General features: G+C 58.4%; 1 protein-coding gene and 1 pseudogene across 5 annotated transcripts in view; both read right to left on the bottom strand.

Annotated features, from left to right (window-relative positions):
* Positions 1-1,666: 1,666 nt before the first annotated feature.
* The window catches only part of CERCAM (cerebral endothelial cell adhesion molecule), a 24,706-nt gene continuing 10,864 nt past the window's right edge, over positions 1,667-15,508 (bottom strand). For 3 of the 5 annotated variants that reach the window (XM_027556431.1, XM_027556430.1, XM_027556428.1), the window contains exons 2-14: positions 14,376-14,466; positions 11,496-11,606; positions 11,229-11,346; positions 10,405-10,539; positions 10,063-10,267; positions 6,685-6,804; positions 6,291-6,367; positions 6,096-6,202; positions 4,892-5,024; positions 3,477-3,604; positions 3,090-3,293; positions 2,458-2,710; positions 2,151-2,184 (exon numbers count right to left, since the gene is read on the bottom strand). In XM_027556431.1, the coding sequence (XP_027412232.1) occupies positions 2,458-2,710; positions 3,090-3,293; positions 3,477-3,604; positions 4,892-5,024; positions 6,096-6,202; positions 6,291-6,367; positions 6,685-6,804; positions 10,063-10,267; positions 10,405-10,539; positions 11,229-11,346; positions 11,496-11,569 (1,554 nt within the window). In that variant the 5' untranslated portion in view covers positions 11,570-11,606; positions 14,376-14,466 and the 3' untranslated portion in view covers positions 2,151-2,184. Of the gene's footprint in view, positions 2,185-2,457; positions 2,711-3,089; positions 3,294-3,476; positions 3,605-4,891; positions 5,025-6,095; positions 6,203-6,290; positions 6,368-6,684; positions 6,805-10,062; positions 10,268-10,404; positions 10,540-11,228; positions 11,347-11,495; positions 11,607-12,257; positions 13,781-14,375; positions 14,467-15,508 lie in introns of those variants that run through there. The other 2 variants (XM_027556427.1, XM_027556429.1) reach the window with 2 other exon arrangements.
* LOC113901959 lies at positions 12,314-12,408 on the bottom strand (annotated as a pseudogene).

Below are 15,508 nucleotides of genomic sequence, written 5' to 3'. Positions count from 1 at the left end.
CATAGCTTGTCCCCTTTCTTCAAGTCTTTGTTCTTCATGTCTCGATCATACTTGATATTTCCTAATTTTGTTCTGTAGAACTCACCACCCTGCAATATTTACTTCTCTGTTTGTATCTGTGCCCCTCACTAGAATGTCAAGTCTACAAGGTCAGTGATTTTTTGGGGAACTTTGTATTCACCACTGTATCCCTAGAACCTAAACATGACCCACAGAGGGTCCTCTATAAATGTTCACTTTAGGGAATTCTCCGGTGGTCCAGTGATTAGGATGCCGAGCTTTCACTGCTGAGGGCTCGGGTTCAATTCCTGGCTGGGAAACTAAGATCCCACAAGCTGGGCAGCCAAAAAAAAAAAAAAAAAGTTCATGTTAATGAATCAAAGGGATGCCTGAAGCCTGCAAAGGAGAAGCAACTTAGTCAAGCTCATAGCCATCCAGAATCAACAGCTTCTGGTCTTGGAATGAACAAAGCATCGATTCCACGGCTCTGGCCCTAAGTCCTTCACAGAGCCATGCCAGGCTCTGGGGCTAAAACCAGGCCAGCGGTCTCTCATCCCTGGGACTGACAGGGAAAGCCCAGCCCCCAGGGGACGCCTGACTGACTCTGCCAGGAGGGCTTACACAAACCAAGCCAAGGCAGGGTATGGGGGCAGGGGCTCCTCCAAAGAAGGACACCTGAAGACTGCAACGCCGGAGGGAGGTCTGCACTCATGGAGGCCGCGGCCAAGGCAAGGAACCACTCCCCACCCCTTCCAGCTGCCTGCGTGCAGGCACCAGAGACCCTACAGAGTCTCCACTGCTGGGCCCTACGGGGGTGGGCAGGGAGGAAGGCCGGCAGTTTCCAAGCAGGAGAGCGCAAGTTGAAGCTGCTGTGGGTAACCCAGAGGACAATGGGCTGATTCCAGATGCCCCAGGCTCCCTTCCACGGGTTTCCCAGGTGGCGCTAGTGGTCACGAAGCCACCTGCCAACGCAGGAGACCCAGGAGACCCAGGTTCGATTCCAGGGTAGGGAAGATCCCCTGGAGAAGGGCACGGCACCCCACTCCAGTATTCTTGCCTGGAGAATCCCATGGACAGAGGAGCTTGGCGAGCTATACAAATCCACAGGGTCGCAAAGCGTCTGACACGACTGAAGCTACTTAGCACGCAAGCATGGTATGCGCCCTTCCCATTGTTGGCACCAAACCAGCAGAGGGCGCCCTGGCACCACAAGGTCCGGGTTCCTCCAACTGCCACCCTCTGGTGGCCACACTGGTCAGGGCGGGAAGGGAGCCCTGGACCTCCCCTGCCACTCCCAGGAGAGGGGTTCCAACTAAACAGGGGAATGTCCAAAGGCAGGGAGCGGGGCCCCGGCGGCCCTGGGTCTGGCCTGGGCCCACCCTGGCCAGCAAGGCAAGCCCAGCGATGACCACACCAGCCACACTGGGTACATACTCGCTGTGGGCTGGGCTCCAGCTCCAGCTCCTTCTTATCCACCCAGCCCAAGAGGTACTTCTGCTCCCACTGCCCCATTACCAATGAGCAGGCTAAGGAGGCAATGCCAAATCACCTGATTCCTCTCCGAGGCCGCCCTCTCCTCTCTGTCTCTCCACCTGCTTGTCCACAGATAGGGAACGCCTCCCCCCTCCCAGCCCTTTTAGGACATGCAAAGAGGCTCAGCCAGGAGTTAAAAAGTATAAAGTGCAACACCAGCCAGCTTTTATTGAGGGCCTACTGTGTGCTAGGTCCTCCTCCCATCTCCCTGCACTTCCCACTGGCCAGGCAAGAGGGTGGCAGGTGAGACCCAGCTGATAAGCTGGGTAGGGAGCTGATGGCGAGGTAGAAGGGGGCAGAGGGGTCACCGCAGCTGGGTCCTCATCGGGGGCACACCTCCTGGGTCTGCCCAGCTTGACGCTGAAGGCTGGGGGGTTGGGGCCTCCCTTCCTCACTCCACCCGAGGCCCTGAATCAGATTGGCAAGGAAGAGGGCCTATGAGCCCTGCCCTTGTGGTATGTGGCATTGGGGGAAGGGGACCCATCTCAGTGGTTTCTCCTGATGGAAGACAGGTCCAGAGGGCAGAGAGGCCATGCCCAAGGGGACAGCCAGGTCTCTACTGGGTCTGTGGTTCCTGGGGGCGGCTCTTGCTGTGCCCCCTGGACAGCTGTGGTCTGCTCCCGGGCGCACCTCTGGAGTCACCGTCTAGCCCTGGTGGGACAGGAGAGGAAAGAGGAGTAGAAAAAAATTAGAGTTGGATAGAGAGAGACGGAGAGAGACGCAGACACAGAGATAGTAGAGACAGAGAGATGGACACGGGCTTAGAGAGAGAGAGCAGGTAGACAGAGAAAGGCAGACACAAAGACACAAACAGAGGCAAAGCCACGGAAAGAAAGAGAGGAGAGGAGAACGCTGAGAAGGGGAATTGAGACCCAAAAAGAATCAGCCATCGATGCGGAGAGAAGACCGAGGCCCTGCCCTCACCTAGAGCTCATCCCGGGGGTGCGGACGGAGGCTGTGCCCGCTGCCGCCTGCCAGGTCCAGGCGGGGGCCACGCAGGGTCTTGTAGGAGCCAGTCCAGCTGATGAGGCGGCCACTGTCATCGTCCCAGGGCGAGGATGTCTCGGTGTCGCTGAGCCACTCGGAGTCCCCCGCATAGTGGGTGGGGGCTGCGAGCAGGGGCCGGGCTGAGAAGGCCTGCAGGTCCCGTGGCCAGAAGTGTGCCTTGTACTGCTCACTGGGAGTGGGGAGGGGGGCTCAGGGGGGCTGGGGTGAACTGTCCCACCCCAGACCCATGCCAGCCTGGAGCCAGGCACCTCACCCCCAAAGCACCTGACCGCCCTTCCCATCTAATCCTGAGGTGGCATTTCTCTTATCCCCATTTTCCGGATGGGGAAACTGAGGTGCCGAATAGAAAAATCGCTTGCCTGGAAACCACAGGGCATCACAGGATTCACATAGAGGTGGGGCCGATGCCAAGGCTAAGCTGGGCTCTTCCTTGGTGACCGGAAGTGGCTCAGCCCTGCCAGCCTCAGTCTCCCCAGCTGCCCAGTGAGGGGACTTACTACCTGCTGAGGTGGGCTCTGAGGATGGGCTGACCCTGCCCTGCAGCTCACTTGGGGTGCTGGTCAAACATGATGGGCAGGAACTCATCCACAGGCAGCATTCGGCGCAGCGGCTGGGAGGCCAGCAGCTTGCGGGCACCCGCCAGGCTCAGGACGTATGCCAGTGTCCAGTAGGAGTAGCCGGCCGCCACCAGGTGCGGCAGCCCCTCCACAACTGCCTCCTCCTCGGGGTTCACCTGCTTCCGGCCGAGGTAGCTGCAGGTGACACCAGGGGTCCCAGGGATCACTGTTGATGTCCCAGGGTCCTCCCTGTCCCCAACTCCATCTACAGAGCCAAGCCCAGGGCGGGGCGAGGGCTGGCCAGGGCTTCCTGCAGGAGAAGGCAGACCCCGGGAGGCCCACCCTTCTCCCTGGCCCCTGGGGCCCCGGGCTGCCTACATCAAGTCCCAAGGAAGTTTCTCCGCCTCCACCTCCTCCATCAGCCGCTCCAGCCGTCCCTTGAAATTGCTCTCAAAGCGTACATCGTCCTCAAATACCACGACCTGGGCCAGGCCCCGGGTGACGACCTGAGGCACAAGGTGGGGGTGGGAGGGTGGCTCTTTAGACCTGGGCTGTCGTCCCCTCCCACCTGGCTGACACTGACAGACACTCCTGGCTTCAGTTACAGGCCAAGTGCTCAGCCCTGGCTATGTCGCTCAGCTGCTCCAAAGCCTGCTGGGGCTTCCCATGGCCTGGGGATTGAAACCCCAAAACCTGGCTCTAGTATTCAAGGGCCTTCAGGCTCCCAGTCTTGCCCTCCAAGCAGATCAGGAGAGAAATCAGAACCCTTGCTGCAGTCCTGAGCACAGCCTCATCTCAGGGGCCACAGGGCTTGTCTCCAGGGACCCTCAGGAGGCAGGAGAGAGACAGAGACACCGGGAAGTGACCCCATGGTAGTCCAAGGACACCCAGCCCGGACGTGGCCGAGCTGGGATCTGAGCCTGCATCTGATGCGTTACAGAGCCGGGCTCTTCATTTCCGCCTCCTGAGCCTCACTTCCACCTCCTCAAAGAAGTGAGGCTGGGCTGGGGTTGGGGAGAGACCCTAGCCCTCCAGCACCCTGAGAAAAAAATGCTTTCTGTAATTTTTGGAGGTATGAGAAGAGCATGAAATCAGCTCAATAAATGGTGACCCTTCGATCCATTCAGAGGCAGCATTCAGTTCAGAAAAATAGAAATAGCAACTCACACGCAACGTATTTCAGCAACAGTAGAAAATGAAAACAAGGAAGGTGTCTGTGCTTCACTTTCTGGAGGGGGCGCCCCTCGGAGGTCCTGTCCCTGGTCCTCTCGGGCCAAGTCCAAGCAGTGACCTCTCCTGGGCACTCCCACCCCAGCCTCAGGCCGAGGCTGCCTGGCCAAGGGGTTTGGGCCTGCACTGCCTTCCTCTGCTGAGAAGGCTCCTCTCCCTGCCCATCAACAGTGAGGCCCACGCCGACCCCACCGGAGGCCAGGAGGCCAGGCCTGTCCACACCCTCACACAGCCGGTACCTCCCTGGACCAGGGTAAACAGTTCTTTCTCCATTTGTGCACCCTGCTCTGGTCCCTCTGCCCCAGGAGGGCGCGGCTGCATTCTTCGCGTTCGCCTCTGTGTTCCTGGAGCAGAGGCCGTCCCAGCACACAGCCGGCGCTCAGTGCATACCGCGGGCTCAGCACAGTAAGGCTCGCGCCCACAGGAGGCTGACAGCTGCCGCCCGGGTCTTCATGAGTATGCTCCGCCACCCACCAGTTACATGAGTGCTGGCATGGAGCCATGAGTGGGAGGGGGTGCCCTGCTTTCCCCAAGGGTGTGGGCCGAGGGAGCAGGGTCCTCACCTCCTCCCAGATGGAGTAGTGGCTGAGGAAGCAGCCCACCTCGCCCTTGGTCAGCGTGCGGCCCGAGTAGGGGTCCTGGTAGCCGGGAAGCAGGTCCACGCCGAGGGTCCTCATGACACTGCTATTGAGCATCCTGAGGGAGACGGTGTCACAGGGTCAGGGGTGCCCGCCAGAGACCCACCCAGGGCCGCCTGCACTGGGCAAGTTGGGGACCGTCACACTGGAGTCTGGTTTGAAGGAGGTGGCGGTGGTGGTGGCTTAGTTGCTAAGTTATGTCCCACTCTTGGCGACCCCCTGGACTGTAGCTTGTCAGGCTCCTCTGTCCATGGGATTTCCCAGGCAAGAATATGGAGTGGGTTGCCACTTCCTTCTCCAGGGGATCTTCCTGACCCAGGGATCGAACCCAAGACTCCTGTACTGCAAGCGGTCTCCTGTATTGCAGGCAGATTCTTTATTGCTGAACTACCAGAGATTCCCAGTTGGGAGGGAGGAGGCCTGATTACTGCCTCATGCGGTCTGAAGTCATCATGACTGGACCAGGGGGCTGGAGCTGCCTTGGGTGGGGTGGGTCATCCTAAGGGGAGCCGGGCAGTCTGAGGAGGAGACACCCAGGATGAAGGGCAGACACTTCTCAGGCAGGGGCCCAAGCAAAGGCTGGACATCCCGTGGTCCAGCAGACGAGCACATGCAGCCAGCAGCGGTGGACATGGAGGGCCGTGAGCGGCCTGCTCCCGCACCCCACCCATCAGGGATCTAGGTTCAGGAGGGAAAGGAAGAGCCCTGATAATCAGAATGAAGACCCCATTAACCTCTGGGATACTTACAGTGTGTCAGGGCCTGGAGAAATCTTCACTAAACCCTTATAAGCCTCTAAGAGGAAGGCAGCTCCTCGCCATTTCCGCAGCAGGGCTGACAGATGGGAGGACTTGCCGGAGGCCACACAGCTGGTGACCAGGCCCAGGAGCTCCAGACCCCGGGCCTTAACCACTGCACCCTCCTCCCTCAGGTGGGCTGAGGAAAGGCCCCTGTCCTGTTCTGTCTGCCCTGGGCTCCCCGAGACACAATGACTCAGGCTCTCTTTGAATACTCCTTGGAACAGGAAACTCAACCCATCGTCTGCTTTTCCCACCCCCAGGGAGCCCCGACAGGCCACCCTGGGCCCCCTGCACTGCACAGGGCCCTGTCCCCATCCCGGAAGCCTCACCGGCCATCCACAGCGTCCACCACCCGCCCAGAGATCTCCATCTCCCAGAGTGAAGTCAGCATGCGCTCTCGGCGGTGGGGCCGGCGGGCCAGGCTGATGACAAACACCTGGAGGAGGCAGGGGGGCAGGAGGAGGCTGAGGGTGGAGGGGAGAGCCCGCCTCCTGACCCCAGTCCTGCAGGCCGGGAGGACTCACCTCATCAAACCCCATCTTGCTGGGCCTCTTTGGGGGCCGGGACACATGAGCCGAGGCCCACATCGGGGGCCCATCCACTGCAGAGGAAAGCCCACTGTCACGAGTCCCCACTGGCTAGAGTCAGTGGCACCCTGGCGTCCCAGGCCCCCCTCATTCCCGCCCCCTTGGCAGGATGCCCAGCAGATTACAGACTCCACCTGCCTCTGCTGTTCGGAGGGGCAGACTGAAGCTCAGCGGGGAAGGTGACTTGCCCGGAGTCAGGGAATGATTTGAAGGGGAAGTTGTGACTCCAGCCCTGCCTGCTGCCCAGCCAGGTCCAGGGCCAAGGAGAAGGGGCCCGTGGGAGGGGCGGGGAGTGATGGGGAGGAGGGACAACACTGGCTGGCAGCCTCACCCAGCGCTTCCAGGATCAGGTGGATGAAGTTGACTCTCTCGTCCTCCAGCCCCTGGTGGGATTTCACGGGCACGTTCAGGTACCCGTAACGCTGCTCGTTGCACACGTGGACTGCGACCCCTGCGGAGAGAGGCCGAGCGAGTGCTGGGCTGCAGGGTGGGGCTCTTGGAACCCAGACGGCAGGTGTGGGCCCCAGTCCTACCGGTACCCACCACGGGAGTCCTCTCTGGGACCCTATGTCCCCATCTGTGGGGTTGGAGGGAGATAGGGCTTGGCTCAAACAACATCTTAGGGACCTTTCTGCCGGGATGGTATATGTTCATCCAACAGATGTCTCCAGGGCACCAGCTGGGGGCAGGGGCGATGGTGGTGAGCAAGACAGACCATCCCTGCCCTCAGAGGATTAAAGTGAGGAAGAAGCAGGTCAAACTCCCATCTGGCTATGGGCACCCGATGCCATGGGGCCTTGCTCCACCCTCTAAATCTCGCCCGCCTCTACCCATCCCACTCACCCAATCCAGCACCATCACCTCTGGCCCAGATCCCTACACTTAACCCCTCCCCATCTCCGGCCCCTGCCACGCTGTCCTGCACCTGGCAACCAGAGTGGTCTTTTTTTTAATTCCTTCAGTGTTTGTAATCTTTATTATAATCATTTATTTAGCCTTTGTGTTCTACAGACTGTGAATCCTCCGGGGCAGGTCAGTCGGTCAGTCAGTCTGTTCAGTTCAGTCGCTCAGTCGTGTCCAGCTCTTTGCAACCCCGTGGACTGCAGCACGCCAGGCCTCCCTGTCCATCCCGGAGCTTGCTCATAACGCGGTGTCTGTTGAAAAGTCAACTCCAGGCCCAGCACTGAGTACACAGCCCGGCAGAGTGTAGGGGCTGGAAGCACGAATGATGGAGACAAAATCCCCGTTCGCAGGACTTCCTCGGTTGTCCAGTGGTTGGGAATCCACCCTCCGGTGCAGGGGATGCAGGTTTGATCCCTGGTTGGGGAACTAGATCCCAAATGCCGTGAGGCAACTAAGCCCATACGCTGCAACAAAAGATCCCGCAAGCCAAAACTAAGACCCAATGCAGCCAAAAAATAAATAAACATATGATGCTAAAAAAAAAAAAAATTGCATATCTGCATATAAATAAAAAACTTTACAAAATCATTCACTAAATTCCTTTGAACCACTGACCAGTACACAGCGGCTGACACTCAAGTAGAGGTGAACAAAGTTGCTCAGTCGTGTCCAACTCTTTGCCACTCCAAGAGTCCATGGAATTCTGGAGTGAGCAGCCTTTCCCTTCTCCAGGGGATCTTCCCAACCCAGGGCTCGAACCCAGGTCTCCCACACTGCAGGCAGATTCTTTACCAGCTGAGCCCCAAGTAGAGGCAGGAATGAAAAAATAAGGAAACAGGGAGTTCCCTGGCGGCCTAGTGGTGAGGGTTCTGTGCTTTCACTGTCGTGGCCTGGGTTCAGTCCCTGGTTGAGGAAGTGAGATCTCACAAGAGCCATCCAGTGTGGCAAGAAAAAGGAAAAAAAGAAAATATCCGTGCTGCTTCTCATTTTTCGTCCCTGTATTTGTTTCACCTTCACTCACGTTTTGCACTTGGTAAGATCTTTTTTATTCCTGCACGTTTGCACTGTAGACGTCACCTCTTGGTGCACAAAATGATGATGACGACACGCTTCTCCCTGGCCAGTCCTCACACACTGCTTGCCCAGGTGCAGCATTTCCTGACTGAATCGTCACTTCTGATTCACCTTGACCCTGAGCAAAGTTCCCCACCCACTGGGCAGCCTTCATGTTCTCGCCACCCATGAGCGCACACCGTGAGCCACATTCTCTGCTGCCTTCTCCAGGTTCTTATGCCAACAGCAGCATCTCCGTCTTGCTCTCAACTTCAGTTCTTCCCAGGACTGTGGTTTATCCGATCCAAACCCAAACATCCAAACATTTCTTTTCTTTTTTTTTGGCCATGCTGCGTGGCTTGCGGGATCTTAATTCCCTGACCAGAGCCTGAACCTGTGCCCTCGACAGTGAAAGCATAGAGTCCTAACCGCTGGACCACCAGGGAATTCCCCAAACCCAAACACTTCCTTGTAACTTTCATCTTAAAAATAACACCCACAGCAGAAGGATTCTTTTTTCAGTGTTCAAGTCCAACTGGATGATTCTCTGATGGCTGCCTGACACTCACAGGCTGATGGCCAGATGCTTGCCCATCAAGTCCCCACAAGCTGGCCCCTGCCCACCTTTCCTGCCTCAGCCTGCACTATGCCCCCTCTTTGTGCTCTAGCTGCCTGCCTTTTTATGTCCCGGGCCACCACAGGGCCTTTGCATCTGCTGGTCCCGTTGCTTGAAATGCTCCATCTTGCTCTGTTTGCCTTGTTAACACCCGCCCATACTTCAGATCTCAGTCCCAGTGATTACATCCTCCAGGAAGCCTTCCTTGGAGACCAAGTCAACTCCAGTCTAAGCTCCCAGAATGCCTATGATCAAGAAGCTCTTCTTCCTGTCATTGTGATTGACACTGATTTGTGTGATCCTTTGGTTGACTGGACTGGAGGATCCAGGAAGTCCAGGACCACCTGATTTTATCACCACTGTCTCCCTGGTGCCTGGCACCTGGTGCATGCGTGTTAAGTTGGTCAGTCGTGTCCGACTCTTTACACCCCTATGGACTTTAGCCCACCAGGCTCTTCTGTCCTTGGGATTCTCCAGGCAAGAATATTGGAATGGGTGGCCATGCCCTCCTCCAGGGGATCTTCCCGACTCAGGGATCGAATCTGTGTCTCTTACATCTCCTGCATTGGCAGGCGGGTTCTTTACCACTAGTGCCACCTGGGAAGCCCTTGGCACTGGTTGCTGCTGTTGCTAAGTCGCTTCAGTCGTGTCCGACTCTGTGCGAACCAACAGATGGCAGCCCACCAGGCTCCCCCGTCCCTGGGATTCTCCAGGCAAGAACACTGGAGTGGGTTGCCATTTCCTTCTCCAATGCATGTAAGTGAAAAGTGAAAGTGAAGTCATTCAGTCGTGTCTGACCCTCCGCGATTCCATGGACTGCAGCCTTCTAGGCTCCTCTGTCCATGGGATTTTCCAGGCAAGAGTACTGGAGTGGGGTGCCATTGCCTTCTCCTGGCACTGGTAGGTGTCCCATGAATATTTGCCTAATGAAGGAATACACGCAAGTGCCATGGTGGGCACAGCCAGAAGGACATCTAACCTACTGGGGCAGTGGGCCCGAGAAAGCCTACAACCCGAAGGACAATTAGGAATTAGCAAGATAAACTGTGGAGTGGGGAAGGGCGTGCAGAGCAGAGGGAACAGCATGTGCAAAGGCCCAGAGACCTCGAAAAAAGGCTCAACAAAAGCTGACCTTACCAGCAGCCTGACAGGCGTAGGCAAAGACGATGATGTCGTCGAAGGGCCAGGTATAGTTGGGGTGAGGTGGGTAGAAGGCCAGCTGGGCCGTCCCCTCAGCCCGCAGGGATACCAGGAAGGTGGAGTGGACCATGGGGACGCGGAAGCAGCCCCGGCGCTGGCGGTTCTTGGTGGGAAAGTAGTCGGCAGTGCGGCGGTAGTAGCCCTGGGGAAGGCGTGGCCCCGGGCGGTGAGAGGGCACCTCTCCATCCCCAGCACACCGCTCCCCAGCTGGGGCTTGCTACCCTCCACGTCCCTCCTCCCAGACCTCAAGCCTCCCGAGGCCTGGGTCCCCGGCCATACCTGGGGGGTGATTCCACACCAGAAATTGGAGTAGTAGGTCTGAGAGTCCAGCATCGGGGCCACCACGGGCAGCCCCGGCTCGATCAGAAGCCGCAGCGTCTGGTTGTTGGTCAGAATGTTGTCTGTGTCTGCAAACTGTGGGGAGGCGGATGTCACAGGCCTCATTCTTGTCTGGGCAGCAGCATCCCAAGGATTCACCGAGTGGGATCCCTCCAGATATCCAGGGACCCAGGATAACTCCCACAATCCAATGGGGTTCCCTCAGAGAGATCTAACCTATAAACCAGAAGATCTGTTTCTGGACCAAGGATCTAGTCTGGAGCACTGGCTCAGGGACTGGGTCCAGAGATTTTATGCCTGAGTTGCTGATCTAAGAACTTTATCTGAAGGCTTAGGAAGGAAATTCAAAGACCTACTCAGATCTCCTCTGAACAGGGGAAGCCTGGCGTGCTGCAGTCCATGGGGTCGCAAAGAGTCAGACATGACTTAGCCTTAGCAGACTCAACAACAACAACCCTGATCTTTGGTCCAGGGAACTAGGCTCACATAATACTCTGGGCTCTACACTCTGAGACTGAGTTATACTCTATACTCTGGGATTGAGTCTCAGTGTACACCTTGAGCTCTGTCTGTCTCAGGGATCCAGGCTTAGTACAGAGTCTGAGCTCAAGCAAAGGGATCCCAGTTCAATACTTGATCTGGATTTTGATCCAGGTTGCTAGCTGAAGGGTCCAGGCTACAGATGGTTAAATTCCACCCAGATTTCTGTCAAAGACAGGTGCCACCACCTGTGGGGAGCCCGATTGTAGGCCAGGCTTTCTTACCAGGATATAGTCTGCCCCCCAGTCCCTGGCAAAGGTCAGGGCTTCCTGTTTCAGCTCCATCAGGAACTGATGCCTTTCTTTGGTCCAGTGCTTAGGGCCCTCTTCATCTGGGTAGGACCTGAGGTGGTAAAGAGATGAGATGTTCCATGGGGTAGGCGCATGTAGTCAGAGCCCTGGCCTGGAGGCTGTGACTCGGAACTGTCCCTTTCCCTCTCTGGGCTGCACCTGTTGCCCATCTTCCCCAGAACCTTTGCCCTCAGGCCACACCTGGGCTCCCCCTCGGGCCTCCAGACCACAGCTGCATAGTCATCGCCCACAGCAGCCAGCCACTCCCGCAGCATCGCTGTAGTGTTGTCCACATTGTGGTCCGTGGCACACCTGGGGACACAGAGGAAGAAGCGTGGGGGAGGGATAGCACAGCCACCAAAGGACCAAACCCTGAGGCAGCCTTGACCCCGGAGCACCAACCCCTGCAGGACTGGCCTCTCCTGGAAGTGGAGGAGGTAGGTGTGCTACAGAGGAAGGTGGGCAGCCAGGTCCCAATCATAGGTCTGTGTTCCACTGTGTGACCCCAGGCAGGTCCAGACCCTCTCTGGGCTCACGTTCGCCCTCTGTAACTAAAAGCCATCCTGGCAAGCTCAGGGGCTGAGGTGACAGAACTCAAATGCATTTTTTTTTTTGTACAGACAACTAGGATTTATTGGTGGGCATGAGTAAGGAGGGGACAGTGCCAAGGCTCTCATGAGTGCAAGACCTGCCATTTGTCCAGAAGGAAGGATGTCTTTGACCCCAGAGCCATCGGGATGAGCTGTTTTTCTGCCACCATGTTTCCAAGTTCACCAGCCTTAAACTTAGTAAATCCCCACTTCTTGGAGATGTGGATCGACTGGCGGCCAGGAAACTTGAACTTGGCCCTACGGAGGGCCTCAGTCACATGTTCCTTGTTCAGAAGCTTGGTATGGACAGGCATTACGACTTGGCCAGTGTGGACCCTGGCCACTGTGTCCTGGGGCTTTTTGCCACACTTACCAGTCTGAAGCCTAGATTTGGGGACAGCTTGCCAGTCATGAATGTCCACTGGAAAGGGCTGTCTCCAGGGTTCCTTAAGGCAACCTGGATAGGCAACAGGCTGCACATGCTCCCCAGGAGGCTGTCTGCAGCCACTCAAATACATTTTGAAAGATGAGAAGAACCTCAACTTTGAGGAACACACCTGCCATATTCCCTGGTTTTCTTCCTTCCCTGCTGTGTGACGTCAGGTTAGTCCTCTCCCCTCTCTGAGTCAGGACTGGACAGAGGAGCTGCTGCTTCCCTCCACCAGGAAGTTGTAATAAGGACCAAACCACACTCTGAGCATCCCTGAGAAGACCTGATGGGCCTGAGCTCTAAGGTCACCTAGCACAGCCTCTCCGAAGGAGCTCTCATGACAGAGCTGGGCGAGGGGGCCTTAGCCAAGAGCCCAGGTTTTCGGTGATGCTGCCCCTTTAAGCCAAGTCTCCAGAACTGAAGACTAACTACGTGTCAAGTCTTTTGGGGGTGGGAACTGACTAAACTCCTGGACTGGCAATTGTGGGCGGCCTCCCCAGGCCACAACTCCACCCCCAGCCCAATTCTGGTGAGTTGGGGAGGGTAGTTTGGTCACTTCTCTCAGTTTATCCCCAGCCTCAGCTTGGGACTCCTCCCTGTTCTGGCTTCCACAGACTGTGGCCTCTAATTCCAGGGCCCTGTGGGGACACCTAGGGGGAGAGATGGCAGGAAGGGGCTTTGCCCTTGGCCAGCAGGACTCAGCCCCTCTTCTGAGAGAGGCTGGAACCAGCCTGGGGAAGGGGAAGCGGGTGTGACACTATCCCCCCAAAGAGCAGCATGGAGCCCAGGGCTGAGAGCACCCCTACGGGCTCCCCAGGAACTCCCAGGCCTGCTGAACTCTGCTACATAGGGCCCCAGGGGACGCCAGCTGCTCCTGTTGGCTCCACTCTGTCAGGCCAACCCCAGGTCCCAAGGCTTAAGTTTCAGCTCTGGTGGGCTGGAGCAAGAGGGGCTGGGCCCAACTTACACCTAGAGGAGGTCCTGAAGGAGGAGCAGAGGCCAGAATGAGGGATGGGGGTCCCTGTGCCAACCCAAGGCCTCCAAGGTCAGTCTGCAGGGCCAAGGGGACAAGGGGACCCGCCAGGGGGCTCGGGTTGCTGGAGGGCCTGTCTGCGAGGGGAGGGGCCTGTCTGGGTGGTGTCTGGGCAGGGAGCAGATGGGGCCAGCTGGAGCCCAGGCTGTCGGTGGTGGGGTTGGGGGGGTAGATGCCCAGTGGGTGCCAACGCCAGGGTCTATCTCACCAGAGGGCCAGCCTGGCCCTGGGGTAGTCCAGCCGCTCCAGCGCACCCAGGTAGTGAGGCAGTGAGTGCTCGGCATTGCGGGCCAAGATGGCAAGGACCACAGTGGGCAGCGGCGGCTCCGCGACTCCCGCAGCCTCGGGCCGCGGCCCCAGCAGGAGCAGCAGCTGGAGCAGCGGGGCGGCGGGGGCAGCGCGCATGGCGGGCGCTCGGGCGGCGGCGGCGGCGGCCCCCGGGGCTCCCGGCCGCGCCGAGGGGAGTGGGCGGTGCCGCTGGGCCCGGGGCGGGGCCCGGGGCGGGGCCTGGGCCCAGGGCGGGGCCGAGGCGGGCTAGGAGTGGGGTGGGGGGATGTACTACCCCCTCCCAAGAATGGGCTCCCTCTCCCCTCCCCATCCCTATCCATAGATTCTCAGATGTCCTCTTCTCGGCCCGGGGCATCGCAGGACCAGGGCCCGGACACCCGCCCCAGACGCGATCCGGGAGCAGCCTCTTCCCAGCTGGAGAGTCGTGGGGCGACGGCTTCCGAGCCCTCCGTGGCGTCTCAGAATACTCGACTACGACTCCCCTCTGAGGCGTGCAATCCCCGGAATCCGGCTTCACGGATTCCTTCAACGCCCCTGAATCGGTACTGCGTGGCCATCCGTCCGACCCTCGGACCTGAGCTGCGTGCGGACCCGGCGACACCGCCACGGCCCTTTCCCGGGTTCCCGGGCTCCCGGCCCCTCGGCCGCCCCGCCCCCGGGCGCCCTCTAGCGGGTCCAGACAGAACTTCGCAGAGCCAGACCCGCGAAGGGGTGAGGGGAGGTGGGGTGGTCCCCCTGACCTGGGCGTGCCATCCTGCCGCGGTCCGAGCCTGGCGTCTCCCGCTCGTCATCGTCCTCGCCTCCGTCGCCAGCACCAGCACCGCTCCGGGCCTTTAGGAGAGCAAAGCCTGCTCTTAGACTGAGTGTAGAACAAGGGGCACCACACGGCCCCCTCACGGTGTCCCAGACCCCCCCTCCAAAGCAGGGTGACTCCGGTGTCTGGTCAGAGTCGGGGTCCTGAGGCCCCTGCTGAGTCTCCAGCCTCTCTTAGGGAAAAGGAGGGCCCTGGAGGCACCAGTGGTGGGGTCTAGCTCCTTTGCCACCGACCTCAGGCAGGTAGGTCACTTTTCTCCTGAGCCTCAGGGCCTCCTGCGTAGAATTGGGCTGTAATAGCGCCCATCTAGCAAGGATTCCTTGAGTGCGTGAATGCACTTTAATTCTATGCGTGGAGCCTGGCAGGGGAGAAGAATTCCTGGGGCTGGAAGACAGGCTCTCCTTCCATTCAGCCCCTCACCCAGGTGGCCCCACGATGGAAGGCCTGTGGTCCCTTCCCCAAAACATCATGGGTAAATGAGTCCCTCCCCTTGCATGGTTTCTTCTTTCTATCCCCACCCGCAACTTGAGTGACTTCGAGGTGGCTTAGAAGTGAAGTGAAGTGGAAGTTGCTCAGTCGTGTCCGACTCTGCGACCCCATGGACTATACAGTCCATGGAATTCTGCAGGCCAGAATACTGATGAAGGAGCTTGGTAGGCTGCAGTCCGTGGGGTTGCTAAGAGTTGGATAGAACTGAGTGACTTCACTTTCACTTTTCACTTTCATGCATTGGAGAAGGAAATGGCAACCCACTCCAGTGTTCTTGCCTGGAGAATCCCAGAGATGGGGGAGCCTGGTGGGCTGCCGTCTATGGGGTCGCACAGAGTCAGACACGACTGAAGCGACTTAGCAGCAGCAGCAGCAGGCTTTCCCTTCTCCAGGGGAGCTTCCCAACCCAGGGGTCGAACCCAGGTCTCCCGCATTACCAGTGGATTCTTTACCAGCTGAGCCACAAGGGAAGCCCACTGCCAAACCGCGATGCAAAGCGTGTGGAATCTTAGTTCCTCAGCCAGGGACGGAAACCATACCACCCCCTGCATTGGAAGCAAGGAGCCAACC

This window comes from Bos indicus x Bos taurus, chromosome 11, assembly GCF_003369695.1.
Source record: "Bos indicus x Bos taurus breed Angus x Brahman F1 hybrid chromosome 11, Bos_hybrid_MaternalHap_v2.0, whole genome shotgun sequence".
NCBI lineage: Eukaryota > Metazoa > Chordata > Mammalia > Artiodactyla > Bovidae > Bos > Bos indicus x Bos taurus.
The sequence above is the reverse complement of the archived record's forward strand: the minus strand, read 5'-3'. Positions and strand labels throughout refer to the sequence as shown.